This window comes from Passer montanus, unplaced genomic scaffold, assembly GCF_014805655.1.
Source record: "Passer montanus isolate IOZ18808 unplaced genomic scaffold, ASM1480565v1 scaffold47, whole genome shotgun sequence".
Taxonomy (NCBI): Eukaryota; Metazoa; Chordata; class Aves; order Passeriformes; family Passeridae; genus Passer; species Passer montanus.
The window spans coordinates 1,513,301-1,539,495 of record NW_024369596.1 but is presented as its reverse complement, the minus strand read 5'-3'; the positions used below and the strand labels follow the sequence as shown (position 1 = coordinate 1,539,495).

Here is a 26,195-nt window from a genome sequence, read left to right as displayed (position 1 = left end):
CGCCAAGCGCGCCCGCCCCGGCACCGGCACCGCGCCCGGGGCCGCCCGCCGCAGCGCCCGCAGCATGTCCCGCGTGCCCGTGGGGAAGGTGCTGCTGCGCAACGTCATCCGCCACACCGGAGCGCACAACAAGGTGAGGCCCGCGCCGAGCGGGGCCTGCGGGGCCGAGCGGGGCGGGCCGGGCTGCGGGGACAGCGTGAGGGACAGCCCGGGCTGCGGGGACAGCGTGAGGGACAGCCTGGGGTGCGGGGACACCGTGAGGGACAGCCCGGGCTGTGGGGACACCGTGAGGGGCAGCCCGGGCTGTGGGGATACTGTGAGGGACAGCCCGATGTGCGGGACACCGTGAGGGGCAGCCCGGGCTGTGGGGACACCGTGAGGGGCAGCCCGGGCTGTGGGGATACTGTGAGGGACAGCCCGATGTGCGGGGACACCGTGAGGGACAGCCCGATGTGCGGGGACACCGTGAGGGGCAGCCCGGGCTGTGGGGACACCGTGAGGGACAGCCCGATGTGCGGGACACCGTGAGGGGCAGCCCGGGCTGTGGGGACACCGTGAGGGACAGCTCGGGCTGTGGGGACACCGTGAGGGACAGCCCGGGGTGCGGGGACACTGTGAGGGACAGCCCGGGCTGTGGGGACACCGTGAGGGACAGCCCGGGGTGCGGGGACACCGTGAGGGACAGCCCGGGGTGCGGGGACACCTCGGTGGTGGTCCTGGTACACTCCAGGCTGTGGGGACAGCGTGAGGGACATCCTAGTGTGCGGGGACAGCCCCAGGCTGCAGGGACATCTCGGTGTAGGGGACATCCCGGTGGTGTCCCTGGTGTCCCGGTGATGCGGGGCAGGCTTCGATCCCGCAGGAGACAGCGGGAGCTTTGGGCAGAAATCCGAGGAGTTCGGTAAAATCGGCCCCCTCCTTTTGGTTTAACGCCGTTCCGGTTTGCCCCGAGTTTCGGTTTCACTCCGTTTGTCGCCCCGGTGAGGGAGTATGGCTGTATTTGCTTAAAAAGTAGCAAATCCTCCGTAGGTTTTGTTTTGTTTTATTTGCTGCGCTGTGTGCTTTTAATTGCATGAAACAATTTGAACTCTGCGTGGATTTTAGTGCAAGGTTAAGCAACTCCATTAAGTTCAGCAAACTTATTTCATGAATCATAATTCAGCAGGTCTAACCGCCACCAGGAAGTTCTCTTTTGGATACAGATATGTGTAAATAATCCTTTTTTTTGGGCATGGTAGGAAAGGTGGCTGTGAGTTCCCTTAGCAGGAGTGTTGAGGCTGGTGCTGCGTGACTGTGAATTTTCCCTGGTGTTAAAGTAGCTTCCCTTTTTATGGCTTTCAGCTTCAGGAAGAGACAGAGATGTGGAAAATAAGGGAGTGGGAGAAGCAGACAGAAGAGACTTACTGGAAAAGGCAGAGCAGGATGCTGTCAGACACCTCCAGGTGAGACACACCACAGAAACATTCATTTTCTCCTTAAAAACTCCCTGGAAAGAGGTCAGGCCTCTGCTTAAGGCTGATCTCAGGGTGTTCAGTGTGACGTGTTGGAGGTCCCGGGTGACTGAGGGGGCTCTGGGGGGCTCTGGAGGTGTTTCCCCCCTGAAGGAGCTGTTCCCTCTCTGCAGCAGCCGCATGCGCAGCGACGGCTTCGACGAGGAGGGGCACAGGGCAGACTGGAAACCCAGGAACCCGCAGCTCCTTGACCTGGTGGAAGATGATCTCCTCAGGGCCAGATCCTGGAATAAAAAGCTGTATGAATGTGAAGCCAACATGCCAGACAGGTCTGTGGGGGAATTCATTGTGTTTTGGAGCCCTGTACCAAAAAATGACACGTTTTCTGTGTGGTGTGTGCTGGGATGAAATAGAGCTTCAGCTCATGTTGAGAATGAATAACATGTACAAACTTCTGCCATGTCACAGAATAACCCATTTGAGCTCATCTGTGGAGTTTCTAAGCCACACTAAGCACCCAAAGCCCAGCCCTAAGCTTAATATTTATTACTCTGCCCAATAAGGTTAAAAAAAAATCTGAGGAAACACAAGTCCAGGGTTAGATTTAATGAAATCAGTTGTGGTTTGAGAACATAAGGTGTATTTAAATAACACCAGTCCTATTTCCTTCCTCCCTGTCTAAATTCTGATTCATTCTGTGGCTCTGCCTTTTCAAAATTCCTTTTTTGTCCTCAAACACGTTGTCTGTTTTTAATGGGTGGTTCTGCTTTCTTACAGGTGGGGGCACAGTGGATACAAAGAGTTGTACCCTGAAGAATTTGACACAGACAGGTAAGGCAGACACCTTTACTCATGGATCCAGAATCTGCCTTCTGACAAGTTCTGCAGGGAATTTTACAGACTGAATTTTGAATTTTGAATACAGATCAGTCCTGAATGCAAATCCATACTCTTAAAAAACTCAAATCCATTAATTTGGTGTGAATCTTAGGAGAATCTTTTGTAGTAATTAAGATATTCAGGTTTAGGTGGAGTTACCAAAATCTGCAAGTCTGGGAAGTAAATTCTTGTAGTATCCTGGAGAGTGGAAAAACAAGATTTTAAGACAGAATTAATTATTTTTAACCTACACCCAGCAGAATCATCAATATTTTTCAGGCTTACAGATTGGATATAAATGAGTTTCATCACTCAGTGGCTTTCAGTTCACCTCCTGCTGTTCTTTTTCCAGTGATCAGCAGGAAGGAGATGAGCAAAATGCTGTCAATGGGAAGAAGAGATCCCACCTGGGGAAGCAAACAGCCCGCGAGTCCCACAAAAGGAAAAAAACCAAGAAATCCCACAAGAAGAAGCAAAAAAAGCGCTCACACAAAAAGAGGAAGAAAAAGAAAAAGGAGCAGGAGAGGAGTTCCACAGATTCCTCCCGGGGGGAGAGCGAGGGCTCAGGAGAGGAGACTCCAAGCACCCGGAAAGGAAAACACAAGCGCAAGAAAAAGCCCAGGAAAGTGCCTGCCAAGGAACCTACCTCTTCTTCTGGGCAGGAGAGTGACTTTTGCCATGCAAGCAGCTCCAGCACCAGCAGCTCTGAGGACACTGAATCCGAGGGGAAAAAGGAGAAACGGCCCCCAAGGAAGAGAAAGAAGCGGCACAACTCCGTGCCCGAGAGGCCGAGCGAGGTGCCGGAGAAGAGGAGCAAGAGGAAGAACTGGAAGGTGGCGGGCGATGAGAAATCTGAGGACAGCTCTGATGAGGACTGAGGGGTCTGGGGTGCAGCTCAGAGCGGCAGGGGAGCACAGAGGCAGGTCTGTGTCACTCAGCACTGCCCCACTGCTCCTGCACTGGTTTACACACGCTGCCAGCCCACAGCGAGCAGCGAGCCTGGGCAGCACTGCAGGACAGCACCTCCCTGGCCCACAGGCGGGCTCCTCCTGCCAGCTGGGCTCTGATCAGGTTGTTTTTTTCCTTAAATTATGTTTGAACAGATTGCTCTTTGGCTCACCAAAACAATGGCCAGTAGGAGAGAGGACGGGCTGATAAATCAAGCTGGTAACAGGGGAAATGTCACTCTAACCCCCACAGCAGTATTGTCTTCTCATCCACCAAAAGCAGAGCTGTGGGGGCAAGCACAGGGTCAGCTGGACACGGAGGGGAGCTGGGGGAATACTCCCATTCCAGCTGAAGGGGCAGTGACTTCTCTAACGTGAAAAAAGCCACCAGTTTGCTTGGTTTAGACTCCTGTGCAGAGCCTGCTCCACCGTGTCTACGTTCCTTCCTTCTCCATGGGGATGCTGAAACCATTTGTGCTGACAGAGGGGCCTCGGTGGGTGTTGTGTCCTGTCTCTGCTCTGCCCAGTGTTACTGGAGAAACTGGTACCAGGCCGTTCTCCCTGCAGCGAACAGCCAAGCCTTTTAATAAAATAAATAAATCCAGATGTGTTTGATGCTTTTGTCATTGTTCTGGAGCAGAGCCCGGGCACAGAGCACAGGCAGAGTCTGGGTGATGCCTGTGTTCTCCCTGTGCTGTTTGTTTCTGCTTGACCACACTTGCAGATGAAATCAGGGCACTGGGGATGTGTGGGGTGATTGTTGTGTCCTGGACGAGCACAAAGCAGTGCCACAGTGGCCCTAAATCTTCACTCCAAGCCCTGACTGCTGTTATTTTTTTCCCTTCAAGTGGAAAGAAAAATAGGATGTTCACGGAGGTGTTCAAGGTGTGTACCAAGGTGTGAACGCACAGGGCAGGAGCACCTGGGTCTGCTGCGGGGTTTAACACAGAATTATAGAGTTACAGAACGGGCTGGAAGGGAACTTAGAGACACTGCAGTTCCCTGAGCACCACACCTTCCACCAGGCTGCTCCAGCCTGCCCTTGGGCGCTTCCAGTGATGGGGCAGCCACAGCTCCTCCGGGCAGCCGTGCCAGGGCCTGCCCGCCCTCACAGCGGAGGATTCCTTCCCTAGCCCCATCCACGGCTCTCTCTGGCGGCTCACGGCCGCTGCGGAGCTCGGGGCCGCTGCCCCGGCGGCGGAAGCGGCGGCGGAAGCTCGGCAGCGCTTCCGTGTCCGGGCGCGGTGCCCTTGGAGCGGACATGGCGCTGGCGCTGCTGCGGCCGCGGCCCCGCGGGGCCGCCCTGGGTGAGCGAGGCCGGGGCTGCGGGAGCGGGACCCCGGGGGGAGCGGGATCCTCGGATGGTGCGGGACCCCGGAGGATGCGGGACCCCGGGGGTGCGGGACCCCGGGGGGTGAAGGACCACGGGGGTTGCGGGACTCTGGGGGGTGCGGGACCCTCGGGTCATGCGGGATCCCGAAGGTGCGGGACCCCGGAGGGTGCGGCGTTCCGGAGGGTGCGGGACCCTCGGATGATGCGGGACCCTGGTGGCTCAGGGACCCCGGAGGGTGCGGGATCCTCGGATGACACGGGATCCCGGTGGCTCCGGGGCCCCGGAGGGTGCGGGATCTCACGCCCCGCTGTCCCGCAGCTCTGCTCGGCTCGGCCCTGCTCCGCCGCCCCGCCGCGCTCGGTGCCGCCGCCGCCCGCTGCGCTCCGGCCCGCGACAGCCACGGCCCGCCCCGCCAGGGACACGGTACGGCCCCGTCTGTCTGTCTGTCTGTCCGTGTTTGAGGGCGGGGATCTCGTTTTCCCGAGATCAGGATCCTTTTTCTATTCCTGGAACTGCTAAACCCGAGCGCCCGGGTCTAGCTCAAGGCATCCTACCCACCCATGGGTTAGGTGATCCTTCAGGTCTATTCCAACTTCTGAATATTCTGTGGTTCAGTCAAGAATGGCCTGTAAAGGAGCAGATTTTGGCTTAGTCCTTCAAGGCACCAGCAGCGGTGCAAGGATAAAGGACAGAGGTGATGGAGGTGGTACCTGATGGCTACATAGGGACTTAAAAACAAGATGAGCTTTAAGGTCCCTCCCATCCCAAACCAGGCTGAGTCTATAATTTTTTTGGGCCACTCTAGGAGGTTTTAAGTGGCAGCTGTAACAAATAGAAGAGATTTATGGTGCAGTGGTTTTCTTGTTGGGTGATGTATGGTTATGGGTGTTACCAGCAAAGGAAAAAATAATCCTGAATGCCCATTGATTTAAGGGAAAAGCTGTGAGATACTGAGCGTTATAGATAGGGCAGTAACTGTGCAGAGATGTTATTTGTGATAAATGATGGTGCAGTTGTGGTGCCTCAGGCTGTGAGGAGTGTGTGTGCCCTGACCTTCAGCAGCACTTCTACTAATTAATAGAATAGTTAATAGCATTCAGTTTGCACTTTGCCCAAGTCCAAACTTCAGATCCTTTGCTTTCCTTATCTTGTCACTTTCTAAATTTCTTTTCTGCGTGCCAAAACGAAGGAAAACATTTGCATTTTGGTTTAGGTGGATGGATGTCTGTGTGTTAGCCGAGCACTTCGGGGGCGTCGCGTTGATAATTTCACAGGGTCAGCTCTTGGTGGCCTCAGCCTGGGTTGATGCTCCTGTTGTGTTCCCAAGCATTGCCCATGCAGGGTTTTGGTTTGCAAACCCCAGCTTTCAAAGCCATCCCTCCAGCCCTCAGCGGAGAGGCTTTTCCCTGAGAATGTCTCTCCTTGCAGGCGGTTCCAAGGCTGCATCTCTGCACTGGACCGGGGAGCGAGCGGTCAGTGTGCTGCTGCTGGGGCTGCTCCCCGCAGCCTACCTGTGCCCCGGACCGGCCGTGGACTATTCCCTGGCTGCAGCCCTCACCCTGCACGGCCACTGGTAAGCACAGCAGGGCTCAGCTCCCCGCAAAGCACGTCCAGACCTCACCCTGCTCAAGTGTGAAACAGCTGGGAAAAGTCCTTGGTCTCCATTTTCCGTGGTCGTACTTTGCTCTTCCTTTCTCTCGCTGTTCTGCCAGTCAGAAAAATAATCCATAAAAGTTTTAACCTTAAGAGCACTTTCTTGCCTCTGGAAGTGTAGAATCCTGGATGTTTTCAGCCCGTGGAAGAACCAGTGTTGTGTAAACAGAAGGAACAGATCTGTATAAAAATTGTATAAAAATATTCTGCCTCCAAAGCTCCGTGCACTGGCTTTGTACATCTCAGTGGTGATGAGGTTCTGCGTAGTAAAGAGCTCACAGCAAACATTCCACCAAGGAGACCTGGATGATTATTTCCTTTTCTCCTGGATGGATGTTTGCTCAGTGTTGTTCTGCTGTGATCCTTAATGAGAGCAGGGACAGGGCTAATTAGGAGTGGATCCAGCTACACGGTTGGCCAGGCTGGCAGCATCCACCTTCCTGAGGTGATCCTGGTTTGGGAGTTCCTTGCCACCAGGATAAAGCAGATTTTTGTGGTACTTTGGGGGTGTCAGGTTTTCTTAAGCCTCAGTTTTGCCCTTAGGAATTTGTGCCAGGGATTCTTGCACTTTCCTTGCTCTGACTGGGAGCTTTTTCCCAAAACAAGCATCCTGTGTCTCGTGTTGCTGGATAGTTCAAATCTGGACAGGAGTTCACTTCTAGATGTGGAAAAAACTGAAATTAGACTAATTTCTTTGGTTGCCACTCTTCTAATCTAAATGAGTACCCAGGAACCTTCTGTGTCTCTATGACAACAGCTGGTCCCAGATATTTCCTTGGTTTTCCTCTTTTCCAGTCCTTGGAAGTCACATAAGATGGCAGATTCCAAGGATTCTGTTTGGAGAGCTGTGGTCAGCACTTGTTTTCCCCAAGAAAACTCTGAGCCAATCGCTGTATTTTCGATAGATTCTGGAAGGTTTTGTTTTGGTTTTGAAATAGATTCTTCCTCTTTCTGTGTGGGAACTGAGCATTCTTCAGGAAAGGCTGATGGCAGCAGGGGGAGAAAAGCGAGTTGGCAGAAGGGGGACACAAAGGGACAGATTTCAGTGAGTGAGCTTTGCTGATTTGAGCTTTTCTCTCTCGTTTAGGGGTCTGGGCCAGGTAATCACTGATTATGTGCACGGAGATGTCCCCATTAAAGTGGCCAACACGGGGCTGTACATCCTGTCTGCCCTGACCTTCGCTGGCCTCTGCCACTTCAACTACCACGACGTGGGCATCTGCAAGGCTGTGGCCATGCTCTGGAGCCTCTGAGGAGCCCCAGCCCCGACACACACGATTGTCCTCTGCTGCCTCTGCTTCATCAGCTTGTGAGCAACATCCTGCACCACAAAGGAACAGCCAAGGGTCCCCAGGGAGCCGGCAGGGAGCTCAGAGCTAGTTTAGAATATAGAGAGAAAAAAACCAGGTTTAAATGCAGATTGAACTGGAAGATGCCCAGTGAGGGTGAGTGGATTCAAGCTGCGCTGTAAATTGGGATGAATGAGTTACACCAGTGGCAGACCTGCATAGCTAAAGGGAACTCTCCTTGTAATACCAGCTTTAATGAGTGCTTTTCTAACTGTTGGTTGGTTTCCTGTTCTGTAAAACAAGCTTGGCTTGTGAAAAACTGAACTGCTGCTTCTGACATCAGTGTGTAAGGCAGACCCTGTAACTCTTGGGACCCTGGGAGCTGATGTAGAAAAGGGAATACTTTTTTTCTTAATCCATGCAATAAAGGATTTACAGAAATTTTGTGTGTGCTTCTGAACCATTTTTACTGTTTTTGGGTTGCCTGAATTGTTTTCTCTGTAGATAGGTCTGCTGTGCCTTACTTCATAAAATGAAGAATATTTGTATGAATTAATACTTAGGGGTGACTTAGACTTGACTTAACACAAGGATAATTAATGTCCCTTAGAAAACACAACAAGGATTGGTGTAGAATAAAAATACTTTTCAAATTTACTTTAGGACCATTCAACTTTGAAGGTTTTTATGTTCATCTGCAACACTTTTTTGAGTTTTATTTTCTAAATACTCTGGTCCATGTTGCCCTGTGTGACAGAAAAGACAACGAAGAGGAGGCTGAAGGAATGTTCTGTTTTTTAAGGGATTTTTTAGGGGGGAACTGAGATTGTGGTTTTTAACTTCCTTCTTCATCCTGTCTGTCTTCCACATTGCCAAGGAGTAGAAAACTCTTTCCACACTCTCATGGTACTTTTGTGGCACTAGTAGTAGTGAGAGGAAGAGAATTTGTGTTACCATCAGTGACTCTGCAATGACCAGAACAACCAAGTCACTCTTTGCATTCTACAAGACTTTCTGATTTATTTTTTCTTTTTAATGTGGATTGGGAATTTTATTTATTACCAAAAGCAGGTAGCTGGCCAGTTTTTTGATGGTGGTGTGGTCTGGTTTAAATGCCTGCATGTGTTTTTGTCCCAGGGGGAGGAGGGGCATGCAGATGTGAGTCATGGGTAAGTCCCTGGGGCAGGCTGAGGGTCTCTCATGGAAAGTGTCAGAGGTTTCCTCACACAGGATGCAGCTGGATGTGTTTAAGCTGCTCGGGTGAGAAATTCATCATCTGAGGGGTGTGGCAATGTGAAAGTCCAAACCTAATTCAAAAGCTGTTGCGTCAGCAGGCATTAAAGATTTTGGGGTCAGATTCTACAGGACTATATTGACATGCACACTCTTGAGTGTGTAATTCTCTTCTGTCTGACTGGAAAACATGCTTGGCCTTTTGGCAAAAACTTGCATTTATTTTTTTAATAAGTACTGACAGTAGTTAAAACATTAAACTGACTACTTTTAGATAAAGACAGACTAAAGTTTCTTTTATTAAAAAAAGCAAACTGTTTTAAAACTTGAAGTGTTCCATCATAGGTTGTGATTTTTATTCTGACTGAACGCACATACACTGATCTTCATGGTTTCATCCACTTCATCTTTTGACAGTTTCTTAAGGATTAATTTCCTCAAATAGCCTTCTTCCTCAAAGGCCAAGAACATTCCTTTTTCCATTGAGTATTCAAACTTAAATGCTGTGGAGGAGCAGGATGTAAATGTCTTTTGGAAAAAGATGATGTTGCTTTCACCAGGAATTTCTTTGGGAACTTCTCCCTCCTGAGGAAGGAAAAAGGGAGCAGGTTAATCCCAGCACGAGCCCTGACCAGTTTTATTCCAGCTCTGGTTAATTCTGCCTGTTGGATTTGTACAGATGAGGAGGGGGAAGCAGAGCCTTACCTTGAACCTTACGATCATTTCTCCACATTCCCTCTCACAACACATGTAATAATTCTTGTTTTCCACTTGCACACTGAAGGCCACGGGCAACCCAGCTAAGGGCGTGGTGGTTTTGTAGCAGTGAATGCTGAAATGCATCCCTTTGCCTGGAAATAAATGGGTTATTGTTGAAAACCTGCTCCGAGGGAGCTGCACAACTGCAGCCAGGGATGTTTTCCCATTCCCCTGGCAGCTCTGGCTGTCTCACCAGGATATTTTTCCTGACAGAAGAGCCAGGACTTGAATTTTTATGGTTTCTGGTTGTGCTTTATGCAATCAGGCAATAACCAGGGTGCAGCAAGGTCACCAGGCCTTGGGGAGGGGTCAGACCCTTCTGGGAGCATGCAGGAACTGAGACTGGCATGTGGAAGTGGCTTTCTGTAAATCAGAGCATGGCTGGATACAGGTGATCCAGAAATAAATATGGGCAATAAATAGAGCTGTAAATAAATTGCTGAAGCACCCCAAGAAGTCAAAGCCAAAACTAAGTTTATAGCTAATATTAGAAGAAAGTAAAACCTTTTAGTGCCAATACATTGTTTGAATTTTAAAGTGATTTTTTTGTAATCCAGCATAAGAAAAAGGGAGGAATTATAAATTTTGTGACCAGAGCCAAGCAAAAATCTTAAGAGCCCTTTTCCTGCATGTGGCATCCTGCAGGCTTTGGTCTAACCCAGAAATCTCATCCATCACCAATGCCAAGACACAAAATTTCACTCCCAGCTTAGTTTTCTTCTCACAAATGAAGTTTGAAGTCATTATTCTCAGTCCCATCACTGGGCTTTGATTACAAAGAACAAAACCACTTCAGGATAAAGGTGGTGATGGTTTCTGTCTGTTTGGGAATTACCAGACTGCATCTCCTGGTCTGTCACGTTCTCAAAGGCTGCCACGTTGAGGTCGGGGCGCACCACCAGCAGTTGGCTGTTCACGTTCCTCAGCACTCGGTGCAGAGTCTTGTCCTTGCACAGGGCATCACACTCCAGCTCTGCAGGGAAAATAAAGCAAAACTCTTCATATCTGAGCTGTTGTCTCCTCAGATCCTGCCAGTTTGCTGCCAGCTTAGTCCTGGCATTACGGATGTCACGTGAAAGGAGTTCTCAGAATGACATCAAACACATCATCTTTCACACCTCTGCTTGAAGCAGATTTCCCAGAATCTGAAATGTATTTATATAAGCAGAAATATATCTATAACAGAAATTTATGTATACAAGCAAGAAAAGCCGCTGTGTTTTTAATGGGAATTGAGAAGCATCAGTTCCCTTTTGCCCAAGAATTAAAGTGCATTGAAAGGTGCTGTCAGGGAAGCCACAACCCTGTGTCCTAAGAATAATTAAAGCAACATCAGCATCACAAGTAGCAGTGAGCTGTAGCTCTGGTTTTATTTTTGCAGCCACTCTCAGTGTGAAACTTGTCCTCTCTGGATTAGCAGGTATGAAATGAGTAACAAAATCATAAAAGCCGAGTTCTCAGCTTACCATCGTCGTCTTGGTTCCAAGTGAGCAGTGAAAAAAAGGAAAGAAAAACAACATTAAGCTCTGCCCCCACAAAAGGAGTCACTGTGCCCAGGCAGCCACCCACGTGTTCCCACAGCCCAGTGCCACCAAGGCTGAGCTGCTGTCACTACAGACAGGGTTTATCTGAGCAAAACAAATGAAAGCCCAGTCATTTGAGAACTGGAGTCACCACCAAACCAGAGGTATGCAAAATGCCTTTTTAGGGTTATTTAAAGGTGACAAGGTCACGCTAAGCCTAAAGCTGAGGAATAATTGCATGCAAATTTTTGGTTTTGATCAGTGCCTTCAAGTGAGCAAAAGGACCAGAAAGAACTCATTACAAATTGCTTTTAAACAAGAAACTGTTTTCTAACTGACTTTTTCCACAAGATCAGAAATTACTCACTCACTCCAAGTCCACTGCCAGTATTCCAATGCTTCTGTGTCCTTTCCCAGAATTTTTTGTACAAGCATCGAGTGTTCCCCTGACTCAGCTACTTGGCTCACAACACTTAAAACTGAAGTTTGTGGGGGAAGTGAGGTGAAATCAGACTGACAAAGGAATTGTGTTAAACCAGTATTCCAACAGAAAAGGTTACTAAATGCTCTAATTACCGTCAAAATAGAGGCAGAAATTTTGTCCAAGTTCTACTGCACGCACCAGAATCTCTTCAGCACTCATCTTCACTCTGCCCACAGCACAGGGAGAGGAGTCAGAGTTAAGCTTGATGCTTCTTACTCCATAAAGGGATAAAAACTAAGTCTGCACACACTGATCTTACCAGGTTCCCTCTAGAAAAGCTTCTAAAATACCCAAAAGTTAGAACCCATTCTGACAGCCCCTAGAAAGGTCATCCCTTGCACTAAAGATAATAAATGTCTTAAAACCAGGTGAACAATGGGGAGATCTGACTCTTGCAATTGTGCAATCAAAATACCCAGCTTGCTCTAAAGCTTTCTCACCAGTTGAAAATGACCTTTTATACAAAAAGTGAGCAATAGAAACATAAGTAAACACGCACACCCAGAGGGATTAGGGTGGGAATCACCGTGGTTTTCTTAGTCCCTGTAACAAAGCACTTTAAGGAATGTATTTGAGAAATATACATTAAAAACATATGAAATACAAAGAGATTTTCTCGTTGTATTTCATATGTTTTTAATGTAGTTGTAGCTGTGCAGAAGAGACAGCAGGTTCTCAGCAGCATCTCTGTTTGCAAACATGCACAGCCATGCCTTGGAAACGAGATATCACAACACCCAACCCTGCAGTCTCACTCTTAGCACATAAACCTCCAAGTCCTCTGGTACCCCAAAGCCCAGGGGCAAGCAGAGGCAGAACTTTTGACACAGGACTAAAGGAAAAAGTGGCCCTTGGTCTAATGGGTACAACAAAATGACTGTGCTTCTTCCCTGGATCACAGAATCAAAAAGGTTGGAAAAGACCTCCAGGATCATCAAAACAGCAAAAGATGGCTATTTAGACCTTTTACCGAGGACCGTTTTTAGACCTTCTAGCGTTTGAAAGGAAGGGCAGAAGCTCAAAGGAGCTGCTGCCTCGGCCTGGAACGACTCACCCCGATCAGCCGCAGGGATGCGGGCCGGGAGCAGCGGCGGAGGGAGCGGGGGAGGCGCAGCCTCCGGGCTGGGGGCTCTCGGGGGTCCTGTCTGCCTCTTCGGGGCTCCTTTCTGTCTCCTCGGGGCTCCTTTCTGGCTTTTCGGGAAGTGCAGCAGAGCGATGAGAGCCGGGAGAAGGGCAGAGTGCAGGGCGGTGGCTCTCGGTGCTCCTTTCTGGTTCTTCGGGATCCGCAGCCGGGCGATGTGAGCCGGGAGAAGCGTAGGATGCGGGGCGGGAGCAGAGGTGGCTCTCGGTGATCCTTTCTAGCTCCTCGGTGCTCCTTTCTGGCTCCTCAGGAGTCCTTTCTGGCTTCTTGGCGCTCCCTTCTGGCTCTCGGTTCTTCTTTCTGGTTCTCCGGGAGCTGCACCCGGGCGATGGGAGGCAGGGCAAGCTCAGGATGCCGGGCGGGAGCAGAGGTGGCTCTCGGTGGTCTTTTCTGCCTCTTCGGGAGTCCTTTCTAGCTCTTCAGTGGTCCTTTCTGTCTCCTCGGTGGTCCTTTCTGGCTCTTCAGGAGTTCTTTCTGGGCTCCTCTGGAGCTGCAGCCGGGCGATGTGAGCCGGGAGAAGTGCAGGATGCGGGGCGGGAGCAGAGGGGGCTCTCGGTGGTCCTTTCTAGCTCCTCGGTGCTCCTTTCCGTTTCCTCTGTGGCCCTTTCTGGCGCCTCGGTGCTCCTTTCTGTCTCCTCGGTGCTCCTTTCTGTCTCCTCGGTGCTCCTTTCCGTTTCCCGTGGCCCTTTCTGGCTTCTTGGTGCTCCCTTCTGGCTCTTCGAGAGTCCTTTCTGTCTCCTCGGTGCTCCTTTCTTGCTCTCGGTGCTCCTTTCTGACTCCTCAGGAGTCCTTTATGGCTTCTTGGTGCTCCTTTCTGTCTCCTCGGGATGGGAGCCGGGGCAAGCGCCGCTGCGGAGCTGCCCGGCTCAGGACCGGAGCTGTGCCACGGCCACCCCGGCTCGGGTCCCCGCTGCCACCGGGGATGCCGCACCCGAGGGAAGGCAGCGGAGCCGTAACGCCGCCGGGAGGGGTTTTATAGCGGCTGGGGCGGCCGAAATGGGGACGTTTTCCCAAGGTCCGCGCCTACGTCCGCATTTCTCGCACGGCATTTCCCCTCCTCGCTGCAGGAGCCGGAGCCTTATGCAAATCTGGGGTTCCGAGGGTGGCTTTGTCCCGCTCAGTGTCACGCTGATGTCAGCGGGCTCGTCCTGCTGCTGCAGCATTCTGATGGAGGTGCTGCCCGGGGCAGCCCGGCTCCCTGCGGGAACGGCCGCTTTGGGATGGGATCTCCGCGCTGCCGGTCCTCCACTGCTGGTGGCAGCAGTGCCCGGGAATGCTGGCGAGGGAGGAGAAATCTCCCGTGGCAAACCCGGCTGCATGGGAGGAGTTCAGCCCCTGCGCTGGGAGAACGCCCCGTCCCGCATCCCGCTGCCTCTGGGGAGAAACTGGAACTGCAGGGATGGCACAGCCCTAAAAACCAGGGCAGCAAGGTTGGGAATGAATAATTTCCCAATATCTTGGCTTAGGGCAAATTTGGGAGAAAACTTTTAAAATTATTTTATCTAGAAAGCAAATTAAAGCGTCCTTTCTTCTAAGGTGCAAAACTTGGGAATGAATAATTTCCCAGTATCTTGGCTTAGGGCAAATTTGGGAGAAAACCTCTAAAGTGGTTTTATCTAGAAAGCAAATTTAAGCGTCCTTTCTTCTAAGGTGCAAAACTTGGGAATGAATAATTTCCCAGTATCTTGGCTTAGGGCAAATTTGGGAGAAAACTTTTAAAATTATTTTATCTAGAAAGCAAATTAAAGCGTCCTTTCTTCTAACTGGTTTGGGAAGAAGATTTCTTTGGAGAAAAGTGGGGAAAACCTGTTTATTCAACAGGCAAAGCATCCACTAGCACATAAAATGAACAATATTAAACGATATAACTTTTTGGTGCTCTGAAGAGATGACAAACTCAGGAAGTCCATCCGTGGGCTGTAGCTCGGCTCACTCAGTCTCTTATCAATCTCTTATCAGTCTCTGATCAGTCCTGGTGTTGGAAATGCTGCAGCCCAGGCCCGGCCTGGTGGGCTAGAGGTGAGAGCTGCTGGTGCTTTTCTGGTTTAAATTCATCTAAAGAAAAAGAAAAAGCACAGTCCAGGGAACTTCTCTGCCTCAGCTAGCTAAAAACTAACTAAAACCAAAAGAGAGCTCTGTCCTGCTGTCTGTGTGTCCACAGAGCGGAGGAGTGAGCGCAGTGTCTGCAAACAAACTGCGCTTCTTCTTCCCCCTTTGCTCTCAGGACCAACCAAAGGTGCAAACCTGATTTCTGGGCTGAACAGACAAATGGGGGTACGAGCACCATAAAATCACCCCGGTTATTTCCACCTCCCTGCCTGGATTTGCTGCTTCTGCACTGGTCAGAGGTTAGGGCACTAATTTATAATTTAAGTTTAAATATACATTCAGATAGTTTTTTATTTTGTATTAGCTGTTGGCACTAATATTTTTGGCCAATTAATATTCCATACAAGGAGGACTTGGTCTTTCATGTCAGCTTTTGAGATCCTTAAAATTTAATTAGTTCACTGAACACATTGAATAAAAGGCATTTCCTTATCCTTTATGCACACATTTGCATTTTTCAGGACCAGATCTAACTCGAACAATGGCTTTTGTGGTACAGTTTAGACTTTTCATTTCTCCTGAAATTTAATATCTCCAATCAAGAGGAACTGCAACTACTTTTAGAGTAATGGCTTAGATAATTTTGCTCCAGTTTTAAAGGAACTGGAACTCCAGTAAGAGTGAACTCTCTCCCCTTAGACAATTTTCTCTCAAATGTTTTAACGTTTTACTTTCAGTCTGAGTTTTATTTATAAACTACCATATCCGTAAGAAAATGGAAATGAAAATTCAGATGTTTAATTTGTTTTACTCCAGATCGTCTGTTAATAAAAGCTATTACGATGACACAATTAAGTAAACATCTCAAGAATATTTCCCTAACATGTTCTGTCATATCTGTTTCTGAATGTTTTGATAGTAATGCTAATAACATAATTATCTATGAGATATCTGATAATTAAATGAAGTGGGCTATGGTCGCTTATTAAAAGTTGTTTCTACTTTGAGGAAGTATTTAGTTCTTGTTCCTTCAGGACTTTGATTTCTCATGCTGATATTTTATTTTCCTCTGTGGATGATGTATGTGAGATTGAGGTCCTTTCCTCTCTTCAAAACAGAAAATAGAAAAAGAAAGAAAAGAAAGAAAAAAAGGAAAAAAAAACCCAGACAAGTCAGAGGCAAACTTTACATAGCATTACCTACCATAACTTAATATATCATAACGTAAATCACATAATATAGCACAACATTATCATAAATTCCCATATTGCAATAATTTATTTCACTGTAGCGAACAAAGACATGATTCACCTACCAAGACACACAGCCTTGGGAAATATGCAGTTTTATTCTTCACTCATTAGCAAGAGAAAGAAAATATGGTCTTGGCAGCCCTGTGTTGCGGTGGTGTAACTCATTTTAGTGTTATTCATTTTAGTGTTATTCATTTTAGTGTTATTCATTTTAGTGTTACTCATTTTAGTGTTTTCATGCCTTTTAGTGTTTCTACTCATCTTAGTGCTGTTACTCATCTCAGTGCTGTTACTCATTTTTGCGTCTTTACTCATTTTAGTGCCTGGTCGCTCCAATTGCGCTCATTTCTGGCTCGTTTTTTGAGGCACATCCATCGGATTTCTGGCTCGTTTTTTGAGGCAGATCCATTGGATTTTGCTTAGAAGGTGAAATTTGACGGAAAGGTTTGAGGAACTGTTCAAAGCTGTCACCGATCGAAAGGTCCGGGCCGGAGCCGCTGCCTTGGCCCTCAGGGATCACCTCGGGCTTCTCCACCGAGGGTGACACCGAGGGTGCCACCAGCCCTGAGGGGAACTGGTGTCCCTTGTGCCTCTCCCTTGTGTCCTGTCCCTTGTTTTTTGTCCCTTATTTCTCGTCCTTTGTCCCTTTTCCTTCGTCCCCACAGTCGCGGCCCCTCACGGCCATTGCCCGCCCGCCTGAAGGGGAAGCGGCGGGGCCGGGGCGTCCTGGCCGCCTCGGTGCCCTCAGGCTCTGCGGGGATCAGAAAGGTTAAAACCCCTCTGATATCGAATTAAATCCCCTCTGATATCGAATTAAACCCCCTCTGATATCGAATTAAACCCCCTCTGATATCGATTTCAGGCCGGCCCGGGACTCCCCGCCATTCCAGCCCTTTGAGGCGCTGCCTCCCCCGTGAGAGGAGCGCCCTTGCAGAGGCTGCAGGTTTTACAGGTTTTTATTTCAGCGTTCTCCTCAGCAAACGCCTCGTGCTTTTCGTGAGGCAGCCATGGCGAGCAACTCGCAAAAAGCAGAGAAAAGCAGAAATAAAAGCAAAAAGATGGAGGTGAGTGGTGCTGTGTGAGGGAGGACCCCCATCCCATGTCCTCCTCTGGGCTGAAGGAACAGAGATCCACGGAATTTTAGAGAGGTTTAGGGCAACAGAAATTACTTTTTTTGTGTGGTGAAACCGCAGTTTCTCTGAGGGCTTGAAGCCCAGCAAAATTGGGTAAACACTGGGACATATTTATGTAGAACTTCTTGAGAGCGAGCTTCTGAAGTGCTTTTACTGAGATATATATACTACATATATCAGTATATAGATATAAATAAGTGTGTATATAAAAATAAATGTATATATATACACAGAGATCTCAGTCTGGTACTTCCACCCACTCCCCAAGATGCTCACCATGCTGTTAACCCACTTGCATTTTCTCCAACAACACCCTCAAAGTATTTTTAAACCTCTTCTTTCTCTCAGCTGAACTCTGTGCAAAGGGGTTTTCCCAGCACTGTATTTTCCCTAATGTGCTCTGTTGTTAGAATGAAGCTTCAGAAAATCCTCCACTGCCTGACAAAACAGATTTGGCTCCTTCTGAAGACTCGGAGTCCCTTTTCAAGACTGAACCACTGGAAGAGGTTTTAAATGGTGATGTAGTAAATATAGTGGAAGTAAGTATGGAATGACCTAATTTCATCTTGAGATTCAGCCAAATGTTTAAATGAAATTATCTTTTTCTCTCTTAACAGAGATCAGCAAAGAAATTAATGACTTGTTATCAAAATATGCCGACACTATAAGGCAAGTTAACTTTGTGCTATTTGCGCAGCAATTTTAAAATTCTCTAGATAAGATGGATGGGTGGCTGCAGTTTAGGGAAATTAACACTGAAAACTGTCAAACAGGTCTTGAAAGAAAAATGTTGTTTTTTATTACAGCAGAGGATTAATTTGGTCAGAAACTGGGTCTTGGTAGACAACACATTTTTAAGAAAAACATAAAAGTAGTGAGAAAGTGAATGGCATTACATTGATTTTAACCACAGATTTCTTCACTTTAGTGAAAGAATAGAGTTGGATTCTTCTTATGTCCAGGAGCTTGATGAGATCCTAAAAGAAGCCAGGGCCATAGAAAAGCACTTAAAGGAGAAAAGGGAGAAGCTGAAACAGAGATTCACTGTCATTGCCAACAGTCTGCAAAGCTAAATGGAGTTTGTTGCAGAAATGCAGAGCCACAGTTGTGTTTGTGTATGAAAACAAACTGTGATGAGTGTTGTGATGTCTGTTTCTTGGATAAATGTTTCTGTCAGTTCAGGAAACTTCAAGTTAAGCAGCTACTTAGTGTTTAAATACATGGTGTGGTGGTAGTTAATAAAAAAAAATTCTGAATACCTGTTTTAAATCCTGTGACTCAAGGGATTAAGGCATTAAGCCTTGTTAACACATTAAACATAGCAAAAACATTTCTGTGAAATATAGAAATTGATGATGTAAGTGGAAAATAACCTCAGATGATTCCATGTTAACTATTTTCTGGTTATGGTATTTTTTTCCTTTCTACTTTAAAAAAATGTTTTTGTGCTAAGATCTGTGTAGAATATACTTGCAATGTTATTTCCATTTTGCCTCAGAATGTAAACAGGCTGAAAAGATCAGCTTAGAAATTAGAGAGCTCTATAAAGAACTTTGAGAAAGTATAAAGTCTTCATTTCAAAAGCATTGTAATAGGGTAATGTGTGTTACATTTCAAGGCCATGTTGATATAAAACATAATCAAAGCTTTGCTGTTGATATCAGTAAGTAAATAGATAATGTTAACATGATTTATGTTATTTTATTTGGCTACACGAGTGTTGTTTGGTGATACTCACTTTTCCTGAGAACACTGAGCCCTTTTTCTTTCTTGTCACTTTACTCTGTTAAAAAAAATAAAGATGACACATGGAATGTACAAAGGATCACTTGTACAAAGTGTGGGGCTTATGTAAATAAAGAGAAATGCTGCAACAAGATATATTCCCATCTCTAGCCCAGCAGTGTGCAGTGATTTCCTCTTCAAATCCTCTCAGCCCTAATCCACCCTCCTTTCCCCCTTTCCTGAGCTCAAAGCCAGACGTGCTACGTGTCACAGCGACACGATTTAAAGCAAAGAATGAGAGGAACTGGACATGTAGGGTGAGATTTAGATGCCTAAAGATGCAGATATGTCCTTAGCAGGATTTTCGTAGTGCCTAAGCATGGTGTAAGCGCCTTACCCGCTTAGGAATTTTGGAAAATCCCATAAGGTGCCTATCTGCATCTTTAGCATCTGAAGGCTTTCCAAAGTCTCACCACTGCTCTGCCATCATATTTAGCAGTCTCCTATTTTTTCCCTGACGCTCTCACGCTTCTCAGTTTATACAGAGAAATGTGGGAGAAAAGGAGAAGATGTCAGAAGTGACATTTTCTAAAATATTGTGCTGGGTGTTTCTGAAATCCTGGCTCATCTCTGGTGATGACACAGCCCGGAGTTTCACAATGACGTCTGCCAAGGGCCTGAACTCAGACATTTACCCGCAGTTCTTCATGAATAACAAAGAAAAGTTACACAAATCTGATTACTGAGCAGCATCTGCCTGTTACTGCATCTGAGCTCTTTGTGCTTGGGGAAATCGTGCAGCCTTTTTAGAGCATCTGGGTTTGGATTATCTCCATTCAGTTTATGTGGCCAATATGTCCAACTGTTATTGTGTCAGATTGTGGGATACAATAATTTGATAAGGTTTTTCCCATGGGGAATCAAGTGTTCCTGTTGCAGCAGTTTGCTCTATTTGAAAACTTCATAAAATCCAACAAAAATGAGTAAAACTCCACTTTTAAAACAATGAAGGATGGCTTCGTGCAGTTCCATCCAAGACATATTTTTAGAGTGATAACTTTTGTTTTTTTACAGTGATTTCTTATACAGTTGGTTGTCACTCCAATTAATAACTTTTCATAGAGGGGGATCTCTGGGATAATAAGAGGAATTTAGAATTTAGGGAATAAAGTCAGTGAGTATGGCCATAGTAACCTAGGTGAGCTTATGAACAGTGTGGTTATAATTATTACATTTTTTTAATTACTAAGAGCTACAAAGCTTCTGGTTTGCTGCACAAATACAGGTGAGGATATATATATAGAGAGACAGTAAGTAAAATGAATTAAATATCTATTTTATAGAGTTTAGGCTTGAAATGGTGAATTCAGAAAGTTTAAAACATCCACTGAAAATAAGTCAGCCTCTCCTCTTGTGAAGTTAAATAATATTTCAGTAATGGAAATACTTCCTACATTGGAAATTGTAATTGAAAATGAAAATGGAAATCAGGCATACATTTATCTCTCCGTGTTTAAAGGGAACTTTCCATAATTGTGCTGGTCACAAATACAGAGCACTTTTCTGCTGGTTGCTCTTTAGGGTTCCACTCAGTATCTTAATATATGAACACACTCATTGCACACTATTCTCCTTTTAAACCATAAAAAATAAAAATTTATCGCTTTCCTATTTGACTAAAACTCATCCACCCTGCTGATTGCCCCCCTTATGGACTTCAGCATTTATTGGGAGAAACAAAAGAGCTTTTCTCTTCTGGTCTGACACTACGGGCTCCTTCCTGCTCTCCCTGAGGAGTGAGCTCCTCCTGAAACCCACCTGGCACCCATCCCACCCCTATCTGCTTTCCAGTTTTACTGCAGGAGGTTTGGACAGAAAATTAATTGGCTTTCAAGCTGCTAAATCTGATCAGCAAAGCTCAGCTGGTAACTACGTTTTCTTTTAAGCTTCTCCCCTCCTCGTTTAAACTCCAGCCTATAAATTAACAAGAAGGTCTAAGATGACAGATCAGTAACAGAATATAAATGGATTTTTTTTTGTAAATCTGGAAGCATTTTAGATGAAGTTCCGACCCTCTTGGACTCAAGGGGATCTTGGCACTGAGCCTTTGTATTTCTGAGCTTGCTGTGAATTTCTTCACAGGCTGGAAAGTGTAAGTGATGAAAAACTCAGTTCCTCTCATTGCTCTTCTGTTATCTGAAATCTAAAAATGGGAAATAACAGATAATGCAGAGAGTTTAGATAATCACTGATGAGAATTCTTTCCTGAGAAAAGGCTACTCTTGATTGTTTACTTAAAATGAAATTGCCTTTTAGCATAAATGTAGGTCAGAATAGAAAAAAAACCCCAAATCTAATAGGGACTAGAGGTGTTTTAGGCTCAGGACATTCTGTCCAGATTAATCAAAATTCAATTTTGCTAATGGTAGAATGCTTGACCTTTGAATCGTCTTTGAAGGTGGCACTGGAAAAGAACAGAGTGGGCAGTTTGCATCAACAGGGGAACAGCCAGAAAAAAAGGAGGGCAAAGATCCATAGCTCAGTCAGCATAAATACCATCCTGGAGACAGCCTGGAGGATATTTCTTAATTATTAATAATAAAAATTAAAAAAAATTCCTTTATGAGAATAGCTGGCTTAATATGGAAAAATTACCAGTGGGTACAGCTTGATGTAAGGTCATTGACACCAACGTGTATGATGATATAGAAAATAAGAGCAATCAGTAAGTAGGGGCAAAAAAAAGTTTAAAAGTCAATGAATACTCTTTTTTTTTCCTCATAGATCAGCCCATATGGTATTGTATAGTGATCTGCTTCCAGCTTTCCTAATTCCACATTATCCCCAATGATTTAGAAAAAGGACTTTAGCAGATATAATTACTCTTTTGCAAGAGAAGTCACAAATGCATCAATAACATATATTAAAAATGCACGGTAATCTTAAGAGCATGAAGGGTTAAGAGGAAATCAAGATTTCCAGAAACCAGAAATAATGAAGAGCTGATGAAAGATGATCTGTGGGAAAAAGGTTGAAGCAGATTTGCTGAGACAAAGCACGACTCAAGGGAGGGAATAATAAGGGAGGAGTTCGAAAAGTGCAGGAAGGACAGGGAGAAATCAGCTTAATTCGCAGCAGGTTTCGGATGAGCTTTAATCTGTCTGTGCATGGGGTCCCTGGAGCGCTGTGCCTGCTGCCCAGCTCCCTCTCCAGGCACAGCGCAGCCTTTTAGAGCTGATTAGGGACACGAAACCAATGTTTCACCACAAATCCCAAGCCTGGCAGCTCGCTCCTGGCGCCCCGAAGGGCAGGGTCTGTCCTGGGGGCAGCTCAGCACGGCACGCTCCATCCTGCTGGGCTTGCTGCGGGAACCCGGCAATATTCCCGAACCCCTGAGATCCGCTGAGGTGCAAAATGGCTCCTCGGGCTTTGAAACAAAACTGTTTCACATCCCAAGTATTTCTGGGAGGTGAACACGAAGGGGAGGTGACGGGAATTCCTGGAGGAATTACCTGGAAGCCTGGCCGCTCTGACACCCCGATCCACATCCTTCCCTTGCCTGTCTGTCCGTCTCTCCGGCTGGCACGGAGCGCTGGAGCATTTTTCCCAGGCGCGGCAGTGCCCTGGCAGTGGCGGCAATGCCCCGGCAGCGGCAGTGCCCTGGCAGTCGCAGCAATGCCCTGGCAGCGGTGGCGATGACCTGGCAGCGGTGACAGTGCCCTAGCAGCGGTGGCAGTGCCCTGGCAGCGGTCGCAGTGCTCCGGTAGCCTCAGCAATGCCCTGGCAGCCTCAGCAATGCCCTGGCAGTCGCAGCAATGCCCTGGCAGCGGCAGTGATGCCCTGGCAGCGGTGGCAGTGCCCTAGCAGCGGTGGCAATGCCCTGGCAGCGGTGGCAGTGCCCTGACAGCGGTCGCAGTGCCCTGGCAGCCGCAGCTCACCTGGCCCAGGTGCACGGAGCGCTCGGGGCCGGCAGCGCCGCGCTGGCGGCAGGAGCCGCCCCGTGCTGCGGGCAGGGCTCTGTGCGGGCAGGGCTCTGTGCGGGCTCTGTGCGGGCAGGGCGCTGTGCGGGCAGTGCGGGCAGGGCGCTGTGCGGGCACGGCTCTTATTGTGAAAGGATGGTGAGAGGCAGCGCTCACCTCTGCCGACCATCGCTGCCTCCCTGCTCGCTGCCCTGGCACCGCTACCTCCGCTCCGAGCCGGTGCCTTCTGCCCGCCGGAACATGCTCGCCAAAATCCTTCTGTCCGCCGCCAGCCTCCTGCTCGCTCACCTGCTGCGTTTCCTCGGCTCTTTGATGCAATTCATTCCAGGTAAAACGCGTTCAAAACAACCCCTTTCGTCCCGTCCCCTCGGGAAGGGGCTGCTGCTGCTGGCACGGGTGGAGAACAATTCCTGTTGTCGGGAATTCGCAAGGGAGCGATCCGAAGTCTTTGTTAGATGGCAGAAAATGCCTGTTCTTTGCCGAATGGATAAACGGCAGAGGCAAGGATTACAGCCGATGCAGATGGTCTGGAGCTGGAAAAGCAGCACGCAGCAGATTCTCTGGGCGAGGGAGCCAGCTGGAAGTGGGCAGGGAGAGGGTTCTTTGGAGCCGCATCGCTGCCGAGGCTTCAACCTGAACGTGCAAATGGTGAACTGCCCCAAAGGATTTTATATCACAGCCCGACCCTGCTCTTTGTGTCATCGTTGCACCGCTCGAGCTGCTTTTTGTTTGGGTTTTTTCTTTCTTTCTTTGTTTTGTTTATTTGTTCGCTCGTTTTCAGAAATTGGGAACCAATAAAAATCATGGCCGACCTCACAGGAATTTCTGCTTTTTGATGGTAGTGGTGTTTTTGTGCCTTTTAAATTCAAAGCATTGTTTGTGAGGCATCCAAAAAGCTGAAAAAAAAATCTCCAATCTGCCTTGTTGTGCCACCAGAAGAGCCCAAAGTGTAAACTCTAATTTTTCTGGGAAATCAGCAGCTACTTCATGTGCTGGAGTTCACTGTCACATTTCTCCTTTCCTTCCTTTGAGTCTTCCTGCTCTTTTTCTCCATTTATATTTTCCCCCCTGTGTTTTCTGTCGTTTCTTTTCTGTTTTCCTTTGCTCCCCTGGCTGCTAGCGAGGAAGTTGGTGCCTGAGCCCCTGGCCATGGGGAACCAAGCAGCTGCATGGAACAAGGAGCCCAGCACATCCCGGCACTCGCAAGGCAAGTGCTGCCCCTTCCCTTCGGAAATCCCAGTGGGAGCTCAGGGCTCCAGCCCTGCGGAGGGCACGAATCCACAGCTCTGGTTCGGGGAAAACTGCTTTGCTTCCGTGTTGTGCCAGTGTTTGATATGGCACGAAACACAGCCTGTGCCAGAGGATTATTCCCAGTTTGAATGATCCTCGGGGAAAACAGAATTCTTGCCTCACTCTTCCTGCTTGAAGGATATAACGAGCATTCAATTTGCTAAATTTCGCCCTTAATTCTGGGTGTCATTCTGAGCCAAACAATTAGACTGTGAGTCGAGACATGGCTCCTGAGCCTTGGCTTTGAACCTGTAGATTAAAATCAAAATGGCTTTGCCCTCTCCCGTGTGATCCCAATGTTAGCAAATGGCTCCCATGCCTCTGCCATCCTCCATTACGGATCCCGTGTTCCACACACTGCCCTTGGAGTACAATTTAATGTCTGATTCATCGTGGCTGCACCCACAGCAGCTTTCTCTCCAAGAGCCTGGTCCTTCATCCCACCGTTTCTGCGTATAAACAATCAATAAGTGATCAATGCTGGGCTGGCAGTGGTCAGTGCAATCATGGCACGCTGTGCAGAGCTGAGCAAAGGGCCACACAGGATAACTCTGCAGATCGCCTGCTATGTTTAGAAAAGATTGGAGGAAAGTTACAGCTCCGTGTTTGGCACTGCCTCTGCTTGGATATGCCAAAGACCTTAAGCCTGTTTTTAAAAGTCTGAGGTAGGATGGAAAGTACAGTGAAGTAATGAGGGTTCTGTGATCTTGTGCTGATCTTCAGGTGTTCAAGCACACACAGAGCCCCACTGGGACTGTAGGGTTTTAATTGTGGATTCAAGTTCTTCCATCTCAGAGTGTGGTCGGAACCAGAGGAGTAATTTTATTTACAGATCATTTAATATTAAAAACCAGTCTGTCTTCTGCCTTCCTCAGAGAGGGATTGGTCCCTTCCTGGGGAGCTGGATGTTAAAAAAGTTTTTTGTTTATGACTGAGCTTCCCCCTGAAGCTGTAAACGGCATTTTTGAAATTACTCAGGAACGTTGGGTTTTCTGTGCTCTGTGTCCTCAATGCATTCAAAGTGCAGTTAAAGTTAACAGTAATTTCTCAGATCTGGTTTTGTTGAATTGGGAAGATATGTAGGATTTTTGTTTTTCTTCCTGCATGCCTTCCCTCCCCCTAGCTATTCAGAATTGTCTGCAATGACTTGTCTTGTTTCTGGAAGCTTCTATTTTGGCTCATCTGAGTCTTGGGACGTGCTCCCACTTTGCACTAATTTCTGCCAGCATCTTCAGCTCTTTTGATTGATGCCCAGAAAAAAAACCCAGACCCAATCCATTCTCTTGCTGTGCTTCTTTCTCCCTCTCTGGCCTGGGTTTGGGGCATTCATTCCCTTAAATATTCTTGTTGTTTATAGTCTGTTCTATTGAACTCCAGTTGGTAGGGGCTGCCTTGGAATGAATTCTAAGGAGATGAATTCTAACTAGATCAGATTTCAAGGATTACTGCGATGATCACGTGAATGGTTATCACAGGACAGGAAAAACAAAAAGAACTTGGCTTACTTAGCTTAGGAAGTGATATGATTCTTCACCTAAATACAACACAAGGAAAGGAAAACTACCAAAACCACACACCGGAGCTGCCAGAAAAACAAGGACAATGTCCTTTGGTAAATTCAAAGCGTTTTCCTGATCATCTGCACAAGGAGCAGTTACCCAAAGAGGGAATGAGTGCCTGTAGACATCCTAATTTTTAAGACAGAGTTCTTATATAAGAATTTCTGGGGCAGCAGTTGGGAGGGGTGGACTCAGGAGGTCTTTTCCAGCTCTTTTGTGGAACGTATCTTTCCAAAACTTCCATTTACAGTGCTCTCCAGGAGCTTTCGATGTAGTGCTGTCCTGAGTCATGCCAGCTTTGTTTCTGCTTGGATGCAAAATATCTCCTTATGGATGTGTTAATCTCATTCTTTAATGCGTATTTTGCACCTTTGCAAACAAAATTTTCAAAATATCTCCTTATGGATGTGTTCATCTCATTCTTTAATGCCTATTTTGCATATTTACAATCCACATCTGCATTTGTGCAAACACTTGAGAGACCCAAAGGAGGATTTGGGGATTGGCAGATTGG

At 47.4% G+C, this 26,195-nt stretch overlaps 4 protein-coding genes across 8 annotated transcripts in view; 3 read left to right on the top strand and 1 right to left on the bottom strand.

The window, feature by feature from the left end:
* The first annotated feature begins 6 nt into the window (after positions 1 to 6).
* On the top strand, positions 7 to 3,883 carry NKAPD1 (NKAP domain containing 1). Of its 2 annotated transcripts, none has more exons than XM_039721870.1 (5): positions 7 to 133; positions 1,342 to 1,442; positions 1,628 to 1,780; positions 2,229 to 2,282; positions 2,683 to 3,883. In XM_039721870.1, exons 1-5 carry the CDS (start codon positions 65 to 67, stop codon positions 3,206 to 3,208), a joined length of 903 nt encoding a protein of 300 aa, XP_039577804.1. In that variant the 5' UTR covers positions 7 to 64; the 3' UTR covers positions 3,209 to 3,883. The 2 variants fall into 2 exon arrangements, with proteins under 2 accessions (XP_039577804.1, XP_039577803.1); XM_039721869.1 differs by having other exon boundaries at positions 1,625 to 1,780.
* Positions 3,884 to 4,327: 444 nt separating this feature from the next.
* The window catches only part of LOC120508362 (succinate dehydrogenase [ubiquinone] cytochrome b small subunit, mitochondrial-like), a 33,964-nt gene continuing 12,096 nt past the window's right edge, over positions 4,328 to 26,195 (top strand). Inside the window, exons 1-4 of one of the 4 annotated variants that reach the window (XM_039721877.1) lie at positions 4,506 to 4,584; positions 4,929 to 5,033; positions 6,039 to 6,183; positions 7,351 to 7,993. In XM_039721877.1, coding sequence (XP_039577811.1) covers positions 4,539 to 4,584; positions 4,929 to 5,033; positions 6,039 to 6,183; positions 7,351 to 7,516 — 462 coding nt within the window. In that variant the 5' untranslated portion in view covers positions 4,506 to 4,538 and the 3' untranslated portion in view covers positions 7,517 to 7,993. Of the gene's footprint in view, positions 4,585 to 4,928; positions 5,034 to 6,038; positions 6,184 to 7,350; positions 7,994 to 22,921; positions 23,161 to 23,952; positions 24,040 to 26,195 lie in introns of those variants that run through there. The other 3 variants (XM_039721873.1, XM_039721876.1, XM_039721875.1) reach the window with 3 other exon arrangements.
* On the bottom strand, positions 7,660 to 13,106 carry IL18 (interleukin 18). Its single transcript, XM_039721878.1, has 6 exons — positions 12,606 to 13,106; positions 11,644 to 11,717; positions 11,011 to 11,019; positions 10,380 to 10,517; positions 9,491 to 9,636; positions 7,660 to 9,370 (listed from the first exon to the last, which is right to left on the bottom strand). Exons 2-6 carry the CDS (start codon positions 11,708 to 11,710, stop codon positions 9,125 to 9,127), a joined length of 606 nt encoding a protein of 201 aa, XP_039577812.1. The 5' UTR covers positions 11,711 to 11,717; positions 12,606 to 13,106; the 3' UTR covers positions 7,660 to 9,124.
* TEX12 (testis expressed 12) lies at positions 15,283 to 18,964 on the top strand. Its single transcript, XM_039721952.1, has 5 exons — positions 15,283 to 15,294; positions 16,972 to 17,058; positions 17,538 to 17,643; positions 17,745 to 17,796; positions 18,056 to 18,964. The coding sequence occupies exons 1-5, from the start codon at positions 15,283 to 15,285 to the stop codon at positions 18,198 to 18,200; spliced, it is 402 nt and encodes a 133-aa protein (XP_039577886.1). The 3' UTR covers positions 18,201 to 18,964.